At 54.7% G+C, this 11,096-nt stretch overlaps 1 protein-coding gene across 1 annotated transcript; it reads right to left on the bottom strand.

Annotated features, from left to right (window-relative positions):
- Nucleotides 1-395: 395 nt before the first annotated feature.
- LOC103303854 (zinc finger protein 883-like) lies at nucleotides 396-9,614 on the bottom strand. The gene is made up of 3 exons (XM_054710223.1): nucleotides 9,453-9,614; nucleotides 3,612-3,735; nucleotides 396-2,097 (listed from the first exon to the last, which is right to left on the bottom strand). Exons 1-3 carry the CDS (start codon nucleotides 9,564-9,566, stop codon nucleotides 473-475), a joined length of 1,863 nt encoding a protein of 620 aa, XP_054566198.1. The 5' UTR covers nucleotides 9,567-9,614; the 3' UTR covers nucleotides 396-472.
- Between the last annotated feature and the right edge of the window lie 1,482 nt (nucleotides 9,615-11,096).

Here is an 11,096-nt window from a genome sequence, read left to right as displayed (position 1 = left end):
CAGCAAAGGGAATAACCATTTGGGGTCACAGTCCTGCATATCTTACAATGTAAAACATTCACCGACACTGCAACAGTTCGATGAGTAAAACATTTACCTGTAGAAAGAACTGAACGCAAATATTCCCAGCAGATTTATTTATAAAACCTCAAATGTCCAAATAACCAAAGCCACAGACAGGTCAAGAGACAAAGTGGTTATCCATGGAACACAATACACTCAGCAATAAGAAAGATTCCGGGATCACATCAACGTTAGTGTTGAATCTCACATTACCTGTGTAGCATGGAGAAAACCAGTGCTTACAATTTACAAACCTTAAACTTCCTATAAAATTGTGAAAAATATGAACTAATCTATTATAAAAGAAGATACACTGATGTGGCATTTCTCCAGTATGACCTCTGTGGTGTCATATGAGGGAACACCGCTGGTTGCAGGACTTCCCACAATCCTGACCCTCGCATGGCTTTTATAGAGTGTGAACTCTCTTGTGGTAAAGGAGGTGACTGCTGTACCTAAAGGACTTCCCACATGCACCACATACGTAAGGCTTTTCTCCAGTATGAACTCTCCGGTGCCGTGTCAAGGTAGAACTTTGTCTGAAGGACTTGCCACAATCACTACACACATATGGCTTTTCTCCCGTGTGAACTCTCTGGTGCTCTGTGAGAATCGAGATTCGCCTGAAGGACTTCCCACAGTCACTGCACTCATGGGGCTTCTCCCCGGTGTGAACTCTGTGGTGTTTATTGAGAGCAGTGCTTTCAGTGAAGAACTTCCCACAATCGCTACACTCGTATGGCTTTTCTCCAGTGTGAACTCTCTGGTGCTCTCTGAGATGGGAGATTTGCCTGAACGACTTGCCACAATCACTGCACTCATAGGGCTTTTCTCCGGTGTGAACTCTGTGGTGTGTATGGAGAGCAGAGCTCACAGTGAAGAACTTTCCACAATCACTACACTCATAAGGCTTTTCTCCAGTGTGAACCCTCTGATGCACACTGAGAGCTGAGATTTGCTTGAATGACTTCCCACAATCGGTACACTCATATGGCTTTTCTCCGGTGTGAACTCGGTGGTGTTTAGTGAGGATAGACCTTTGTATGAAGGACTTTCCACAAAGAGTACATTCATACGGCTTTTCTCCAGTGTGAACTCTCTGGTGTTGGATGAGAGTACTGTTTTCCCTGAAGAATTTCCCACAATCAGCACACTCATAGGGCTTTTCTCCAGTGTGAATTCTGAGGTGTTTAATGAGGTGAGATCTTTTTCGGAAGGCCTTCCCACAAACAGTACACTCATAGGTTTTTTCTCCAGCGTGAACCCTCTGATGTTCAATGACGGTAGACGTTTGCCTGAATGACTTCGCATGTTCACTACACTCGTAAGACTCTTCTCCAGTGAGAACTCTGTCATGTTTGGTGAGGTTAGATCTCTGACTGAAGGACTTCTCACAATCACCATACTCATAGGGCTGTTCTCCAGTGTGAACTCTCTTATGTTGCATAAGGTTAAAAATTCCTCTAAAAACATTCCCACATTTGCTACACACATAATTCACTTCTTCAGAGCTGACATCTTGATGCTGAACAACTTGCTGGTTGTGGCTGGCAGCTTTTTCACCTTCATCCCAATCATAATGACTATTTCCACTGAGAAATTCCAGCGAAATCTCACTGCCACAGTGTGGCTCCTCAGTGGTGAGAGGGGCCTGGTGCTGGAGAAGCTCTGAGATGGCTGGGAAGTCTTCCCCAACCTCCCTACTGGTTGAAGGCAGCCCTGATAAGGAGAAGCTGAAGTTGGTCACAAACGAGGCCCTGTCCACAGCTCCTTTCCAGGGCTTCTCTCCACTGGCTTCCCTCTGTTGATGAGGAGGGTTTGCACTGAAACAGAAGTCTCTCACACATGTGTCACTGAAGAAGGCTTTCTGCTCAAAGTCTGCTGCCTGTGACTCAGTCAGGTGCAGAATACCTTTGAACACAGAGAAACACCTCCCGCAGAGATGGGTCCTCTGGGTTGCTGGAGCTTTCTTAGAAGCACTGACCTGTGACTCCTCAGAACAGGCCTCCGCATCATCCGTTTTATGCCAACAACCTGAAAACAGAAAAATGGTGATGAAATGAATGTCGACTGTGGTGACAGGAACGTCCCATTACAAAAGAGGGTTACACATAATACATGGGTTCTATGCAATTGTCTGAAAATAAAAGATGTGCAACAAGGATTAACAAGAGGCTGCTGAGCCCTAGCTAGTTTGGCTTGGTGGATAGAGCATCGGCCTTAGGACTGAAGGATCCCAGGTTTGATTCCGGTCAAGGGCATGTACCTTGGTTGCGGGAACATCCCCAGTAGGAGGTGTGCAGGAGGCAGCTGACTGATGTTTCTCTCAATGTTTCTAACTCTCTATCCCTCTCCCTTGCTCTCTGTAAAAAAAATCAATAAAAATATATTAAAAGAGAAAAAAAAAGAGGCTGCTGAGAAGTTCTGGGCCACTGAAGATCACAAAACAGGGAAGCCCTGACCAGAAATATGACTCAAATATGACAAGTACCACATGGAAGAGAAGCAGGATCTCCAGCACATTCTTCTGCTAACAGCCTTCAGCAGGGCTCGTTTGCTGGTGACACGGGCAAGCTGTGAGGGAGACTGGTTACATCTTTTCCAAGTAAAATTCAATAAACGAGTAGCTGCTGTTGGACGACTACTTGAGCGAGTGTGCACACCTCACAACATATGTGGAGGCACATGTTGGAGAATACTGCAGAGGGAGCAGCTCAGCGGAACAAGGGACATAAAAATGCCGCAAGGGTGATAGAAGCCAGCAGGCAGGAAGTCACCGATGAAATGACAAGTCAGCAAAGCGTCAAATATGGGAAAGCAAAGGTAGAAACGAGGTGTGGCCAGTGGCACCTGCACCTAAATTGTTGGACAGGAGCAGGTTCCTGGTGTGACCTGAAACAAAGCCCGTATGTCACACCTAGCTCCTAGCTGCCACTTAGCAGGGCGAGGCTTCCTCCGAGACCATCTTGCATATTCACCCTGTGAACAAACCAGGGTTCTCCGGGCACCTTCTACTGTACAAACACTTACAACCTAAATATTCCGAGTGCTGATGGAAGACAAGGAGGTGAGCAGCCAGCACGGGCCCAGAGCAATTCAGCGTGCAATAGCATTTAGGAAGGACATATTACAAACAACTGAAGGAGGGTCTTACGAGAACAGCCCATGGTTGGTGATGCTCACAGCCTGGCACACGCTGTCATAAAGAACCCTCAGCGAGAGGGGGCAGAGGCAGAAGCCATGGATGTGCACAGTCGCCCTCCCACGGAGTTGAACTGCAACGTGGGGCCCAGGAAGCTGTCTGCAGGTTTCCTGATTCTCAGACACTAACTGCACTTTCTGAGGCAACGGGTCTCAGGGATGTTTGGTGAGTCCATTGCTCAGGGCTCTCCACACAGGTCACAACAGGCAGCCACAGCACATTGGACGAGAATGTGGGGCATGAGCAGAGCCCATGGTCTGGCTTTGAGAGAGAGAAAGCTACATTGGGAGAATAACGGAAGAGCAGACATCACCTCAGGACACTAGAACATATGAGAAGGTCTTACCTGCAGATGAGACAAGTGCAAACGCTTCCAGCATCACATCGCAGTACAGAAGTCTCTGAGCCTCATCAAGGAGCCCCCACTCCTCCTGAGAGAAGACAATGGCCACGTCCTCAAAGTTCATATCCTGCCATAATGAGACAGTTCAGTCCATGGTCAGCTTCTCTCCTAGGATATTATGTTTATGATGCTCCCCACCATCCACATCCATCCGCTTCCTCTACTCCCCACATCAGAGTAGGTACCAGGCCTTGGTCCCACCAAGGAAACCCTTTCCTTATGGTTCCTACTGACACTGTGTCTTCCCCCGACAATAAAGACCCATGAGCAAATACATTATATCTGAACCCAGGGCCTCACATTAGGCCACAGGCCACACTGCCTCTTGTCAATGACAGTGAGTGTCACCAACAAGGGTAGGGACAAATGTAGGCCATAAAGAGAATGTGAGTGATTTGACACTGGTCTTGTTAGGCAATACCCTTGTAGTCCCCAGATTGTCCCTGCAAGACACCAAAATCCATAGATTCACACTTCATTCAACCTTCCAACCCCCAAACCAAGGTGCTGAGGCCATAATTCTTTTTTTTTTTTTTTGGTCGGAATGGGCAGCCTTCCCTGAGAAGGGCAGCCTGTTCATTGAGTACAGAGGATATATTTACAAATTGAGTACACAAAATAAATAACTGCACATCCTCCACCCACAGTCCATGGCATGAAGGCCCGTCTCCAATCTCCTTCTGTCCTACCTTCAGGACCAGGCCTATCCTGGGCAAAAGAGCAAATGATTCCCCAGGGCTTCGGGCCCCCAGAGGCACTGGGGAAAGTCAGGGGAGTTCTGAGGCCATGGGGCTTGGGCTCTCCACTGCCTTGAACCAGGGGCACTGGGGGCAGGAGGAGGGGGTGTATAAGGCACAGTCGACTTGGCCCAGCGTGATCTTGTTGGCTCGGTATTCCTCTGGAGGTGGCACATGCGGAGAGGAGGGCCTGGCCACGGCTACCACCGGGAGGAACTGCGTGAGGGCCAACCCTCCCTGCTGGCAGGGGCCCTGCAGTCTAACTGTGGCTAATGCTGGGCCCACCCACTGAAAGCAGCTGTGCATGGACGGGGCTGGGTTCCAGCCGTTTGTGGTGGGGGAAGGCGCAATGACTGACACGGGAATGGTCTGCTCAGGCGGCTAGGAAAGCAGCCACCTAATGCCACTCGCCTCCCGCAGGGGCTCCCTCCACCCTGGGGTTCAGTGGGGCTCAGACTGGAAAGGGAATGCTGTGAAAGGAAGCGGGGACAGGCTGCACTGGGCAAGGCCAGCTGAGAAGGCCAGTGCCCCAGGCGCTCCAGGTTCAGAGGCAGATCACACAGTTTGGCTAAGTTCCAGGGGAAGCTGCGCAGAAGCTCAGCAGAGGGGGAGTGTAGAGCAGCCCGGGGACCCTCCCTCAAAGCAACAGCCCCTCCCTCTTGAAGGCTGAAGGGTGAGCATGGTGGTCATTCCTAGGCTGCTATACTCATACCAGACACTAGATGGCGCCTTCATGCAGCTGCAGAGGAGGGAACAGCAGAGCCTAAGGGACAGGGCACTGGGAAGAACCAAGGGTAGAACCAGGGTGGCCCTGGAGCGCTGATGGGACTCTCCCTGGGAAGCCCCTGCCCTGTGCCTTGGCCCAGGTGCCCCCATCCCCCAGAGAGCGGCAGTGGGGCTCCCTTTACTGTCCCAGTTGGGAAGGAGGCACCTGGAGAACAGACTAGGCATCCAAGGGGGAGGGAGACAATGGTGAGCTCTGCAGAGGAGGCACAGTCAGAGGTTGAGCCTGCCACCAACGGGGCCACACAGTCCAGAAGGACCAGGCTCCACGCCATGGCCCTACCACCTGAGAGCCTGGCTAGTCCAGGGCCAGGAGTGGTCCTTGGAGTCGCCATGAAGGCAGACGGACCTTGGCTGGGCGGTGGGGCGCTGTTTAGACTTAGCCAGGGGCTGAGTCCAGCCAAGGCACAGGCTTTGGGCCTACCCGGACCGCTCACTGGGGTGTAATCATGAAGATCAGAATGCCATGGAACGTGGGGGGCCGGGCAGGAAGGGATGGTAGAGGAAAGGGGGGTTCCACAAATAACTGTCCCAACGACACCGTCTACCTGGCACTGCATGCCTTTTGGTCTGAGGAAGAGCCAGGGGTGAAGGAGGAAGAAGACTGAAGGCCGGGTCCTACCCTTTCCCCAACTTGTACCACAGCCATTTCCCACCAAAAGGAACCGGTGCCAGGCCAGCTCCAAGTTCAGGGGCTCCCAGCTCCATTCGGTCACACTAGGCCCAGGGGAGGATGGGGACTGCTGAGGGCACAGAGAAGGGGCTGGGCCATTCACCTACCCCTGGGCCCCGATGGCACAGCCATGTGTGACGGGCTGGAACATGCCATGTCTCTGCCACTGGCAGCCAGCTCAGCCATCGGCCCGCTCTCGCACATGGCGTGGCCTGTTGGGGCGTGCAGAGCGGCCAGAAGGTGTAGACCGGGCAGACCTGGTGCTCTGGCGGCGTGAGGAGGCGCGTCTGAGGAGGTTCTGGGAGACGGAGCGGTGGCTGCCATGCTCCCCACACACGGGTGCCTCAGGGCCCGCAGTCAGTCATACGGGCGCCGGGTCCGCTGTCGGCAGGCGGTCAGTGAAGTCTGGGGCCAGGCTGGACACACTGGGCCAGGGTCCCCGAGGAACTGCACTTGCCCCTGAGGATCTGCCGGTACAGCCGGTGGGGTCGTCATCTTCAAAGGGCATGGTGCCCCCGAGCAGGATGAGAGCAGCGACACCCAGTGCCCACATGTCCACGGGGTTGGTGCAGGGCTTTCGAACCAGGACCCCGGGGGCAATGGACGCAGGTGTGCCGCAGGGAGCCCTCGGCAGGCCGCCGTCACCTTGCTTGCGAGCCCTGGCCAGGCCCGCCAGCGATGATGGTCTTGGGACCCGTGCCCGGGTGGTCGCAGAGCAGATTCTCAGGCCTGCGGTCTCGGTGTGTGATGCCCAGTGCGTGCAGACACCCGACGCCCGCCAGCACCGTCTGCAGCACCCGGATGGCGTCACGTTCGGTGAAAGAACCCTTGGCGACGATGCGGTCAAAGAGCTGTCCCCCAGCAGCCAGCTCCTTCCCCACGTGCACACGCTCCTGCGTCTCCAGCCCCTCCCCCAGCACCCGCAGCTCCGACTCACACGCCGCCCGCCCCTCCGGTATCTGGTCTCAATCAGCGTGATGGCATGTGGTTGCCGGCTTGCTCGGTGTTCCACGCGTACCGCTCGGCTGAGGCTGCCTCGGCCAATCCGGGCTTTGATGTCATACTTGGCCGTCACACGTGGGTCGAACTTGGCCCTGCACGTAGCCACCCTGGCCTTGCGCGGTGGTCCTGAAGGAGGCTGTGTAGCCGGGATGGGGGCACGGGCAGGGGTTGGCACACTGACCGGCGGCTGGGACTCCCGCGCTGAGAGGCCCACACTGTCCACCTCTGTGAACACCGCTCTGGGGCCCCCGAAGGCCCGGCTTCCTGACCAGATCCAGCTGGACGTCCTCGGGCGGCTCAGGAAGGACCTGGCTTGTCACGCAGCCCATCACGGACACGGGGGCATCCTCTCCGGCGAGGCTGGCAGGACCGGCTCTGCAGGCAGCGCCCCGTCTACACCTCGCGGGGGCGGCGGGCTCGGCGGTGTCCTGGCGGCTGTGCTAACCCTCTCGGGGCCGCGGCCACGGCCACCCTCAGGCGTCAGCGTCGTAGCCTGCACATAATTCTTGAACCGCACTTCCCTCACACAGCTTCTTCCCAGAGGCACAACGTCACACTTAACACAAACATGCCATCACCAGGACGGTGGTTCCCTAATCGCCTTCTTTTCCAAAATTATAGTTCACCTTCCCTGTAACCCATTTCGCTCTTACCCTCTATGAGAGGGTAAAAAACCCTGGTGAGTGTTTAGAGAATATGTACCAGCCCTAGTCTCCTCTTGTTGGATCTACTCTTGTGGATCTCCACTTGTCCCTCTAGTGGAGCTTTCCAACCCCAGGTGACCTGATGTATGCTAGCTCATTCCTACTGATCACTGTGACAGCCCTCAACAACAGCAGGCAGGTGGGCACATATATGACACCAGGAATGTAGCACCACAACACACCCTCTGTTCTGGAACTGCCCTAAAATTCACCGTCTCTTATTATCCAGACACCACCGGAAATGGACTCAACCTCCCTTCCCTCTTATGTCAATGGCAGGGCCCTGCGGCCATGAATTCACATGCCCTCTCAACGGGCACATCCCTCTTCCCCCCCACACCTCTCTCACCTGCACTCCCTCAGCCACAGCCCCATAGCCACCTCCCTGGCCTTTTACTTATTACTCAGCATGTGTGTCCACAGAATGCATGGCCAATTCCAGAGGATGAAGTACTGCCCCACGCTTAGTCCACACTCAGAGAGGCGGCCTGGAGTCCTGCCTGAAGGCCTCCCTCCCTGCAAGTTTTCCCTTCACCGTCACCTACTGAGAACCGCACCAGATCTCTGATAGCCAGAGCCACCTCTGCAGGAGCTACACTCACCAGGCACAGCCTTCCGCACTCAAGTCCCAACGTCTACGGCCCTCTAGCACATGCTCAGTGAGTCTCTCCGATGACCAGTCAAGCCTCTAGCTCACCCACAAGACTGACTGCAACCCCCAGGCCACACCCAGGGTCACAGCAAAACCCTGGTGAGTGTTTAGAGAATATGTACCAGCCCTAGTCTCCTCTTGTTGGATTTACTCTTCAGCCTCCCATTCATCTCATGTCCACTCATCTTTTAAAGCCTTGGCCGCTGGGGAACCATTATCCATCCCCGATATTCTACATGACCACTCTGTCCCTGTCCTGTGCTGTGTTGTGACACCCAACTCCCCACAAATGGGGACCCCAGCAGTAAACCCAGTCCTCAGACTCACACTGTCCCTTCTGAGCTACTAAGACCATTACCATCCTGACCATGATTCCCAGTATTAAAGTGATTCACAGTCCTGGCTGCTGTGTCTCAGTGGTTGAGCATCGGCCCATGCGCTGAGAGGTGGCAGGTTCCAGTCCTGGTCAGGGCACATGCCTGGGTGGTGGGCTGGATCCCCAGTAGGGGTTGAGCAGGGGGTAACTGATCCTTGTTTCTTGCTCATAGAATTTTCTCTGTCTCGAGATCTCAATTCCTTCCTTTTAAGTCTAAAATCAATTATATATATTAAAAGTATACCTTCTGGTTCCTGAGACAGATCACTCTTCGGTCCGAGCCTTTGCCCATTCTGGTCCCTGTGCCTGGGAGGCCCTCCCACATCTCATTACAATGGCTGCCGAAAACAGGTCCACTTCATAGCGCCCTGGCCATGGCCTTGGAAAACTGGGCTTGGTGTCTGTTCAATGTCACCAGCTCCTCCAGGAAGAGGAGCTGGACAGTCCCAGGACCCCACAACCTCAGAGGCCACCATAGTGTGAGGCCCTGACATCAGCCCCACAGCCCAGCCCCCTGAGCGGCTCTGCACCTGCAGGAACCTGTGGAACTGAAGGTCTGTGGAGGGCCCGGCACCCACCGCCAGGACCCAGGGCTCAGGCTGCTCAGGGCCCTGGCCCAGCCCCGGGCCGGGTGATGCCCGCATCCCTCGGGGCTCCATGTCCCTCTGTGTTCACAGCGCCCAGCCCGTCCCCTGAGGAGGAAGGGACCCTCCTCCCGGAGCCGCCGCTCCTCCTCTGTCGCCTTTAGACACACACAGGCCTGGCTCTCCCCCTCCCGGCTCAGCCCCCACGGCCTCCCCGGCGGCACCGCAGCCCGTCGCCCTCCCCCTCCCCCTGCGCCCCCCACGGGCACTCACTGCTCTGGGCGCTGCGGCCTGGGCTGCGGGGCTGAGCGGCGCCGGCCCCGAGGCGGGAGGGCCGATGGGGTGACGCTGAGGGAGCTCTGTCCGCGGAGAGGAGGTGGGGGGCATGGGGACCCCAATCCTGCCGGTTGGGGTCAACTAGCCTCAGACAGCCTCTGAAAGGCAGGGGCGCTGCCTCCTGCTACTCTCCACCAGGTGGGCAGAACCCCGAGACTCAGTGCACACACCGGAGGTCCAAATAACCGCCACAGGAAGTCCCGCCTTAACAGGATGAACAGCACCAGCAGTCTTGACCTCTGCTGATGTAGGCGCATTGCTTTCTGGGTAATGTAGTTTGCTCAACCGCCCAGGGGAGGGCGGGAGGCCAGCCAATGACCTTGGTGAATAAAGGTGTGGTGGTACCACGTGTGTCCAGGGGGAAGGACAAGATGGGGCCAGAGGCCTGGTTACCTGGGACAGACTGACAGATCTCCCAGGGGAGGGGGGGGGGGGGAGGGGGGGGGAGACTGGAAGAGATTTCCCAAAGAACATATATACACGGGGGTAATGGGAGACATCTGTAATACCATCAACAATTAAAAATACATTTAAAAATATTTCAGAAAGAATATAGCCCGGATGGTGTGGGTGAGGGTTAAGCATCAATCTATAAACCAGAGGTCACAGTTCTATTCCTGGTCATGACACAGAGGAATGGGAGCATGCTAAATGCAAACCTTCAGGTCATCTCTGACTCTCTTTCATCCAAAAATATTAGAAAACCCAGGTGGCCACACCTAAAGCACTGATCCCAAATCCAACCGCTTATTCCATCTGCAGGGCCACCATCATGGGCCAGGTACCGTCACACTCACCAAGGCCATCACAGCAGCTTCCATTGTAGTCTTCCTACCCCCGTCCTCACACCCGTACTGTGCATCATGCTGCAGTCACAGGAGTCTAATGAGACCTGGGACACATCACCTGCTCTTCTGCTCTGATTACCCAATGACCCCTCCACCAGCAGAACAGAAACCCAAGTTGTCATAATGCTCTTCTAGCCCCAACTCCTGTCCCATTGTTACCAGTCCTATTTTAAAAAATATATGTAAAATACACACACACACACACACACACACACACACACACACACAGGCTCCTGAATGAGCTCAGTCTTCACTCCAAGCATTTGCACATTCTGGAATCTATGCATGGCAGGACCTATCACATCCACTTCCAACATCAGGGACCACTCATATGACCCAAGCCCTGGACTTCAGATTCTGGGCTTGGTGTCTCTTTAAGGTCCCCAAGTCCCAGGGCTGGAAGTGGCTGCGCAGTCACGGACACCACTACCTCAGAGGCCACCAGAGTGTGAGGCCCTGACATAACACCCCCCAACCAGTAAGCCCAAAGCAATTCTGCACCTGCAGGAATCTGTGGAAGCCAAAGGTCTGCTGAGAGTCTGGCAACCACTGCCAGGACCCACGGGCTCAGGCTGCTCCGTGCCCTTGCCCAGGCCCAGGCGACTGGAGATGCCTGCATTACCTCAGGGCTGAATCCTCAGTGCACACTCTTGCTAGTTACATTATCTGTCCAAGTGCTTCTCCTTCCTGTCCCCACCTGCTATCTTCTCCCTTCTGGTCTGTTCCTCTGAGA

Source organism: Eptesicus fuscus, chromosome 21, assembly GCF_027574615.1.
Source record: "Eptesicus fuscus isolate TK198812 chromosome 21, DD_ASM_mEF_20220401, whole genome shotgun sequence".
Taxonomy (NCBI): domain Eukaryota; kingdom Metazoa; phylum Chordata; class Mammalia; order Chiroptera; family Vespertilionidae; genus Eptesicus; species Eptesicus fuscus.
Note: the sequence above shows the minus strand (reverse complement) of the source record. Positions and strands in the feature narration are given on the sequence as shown.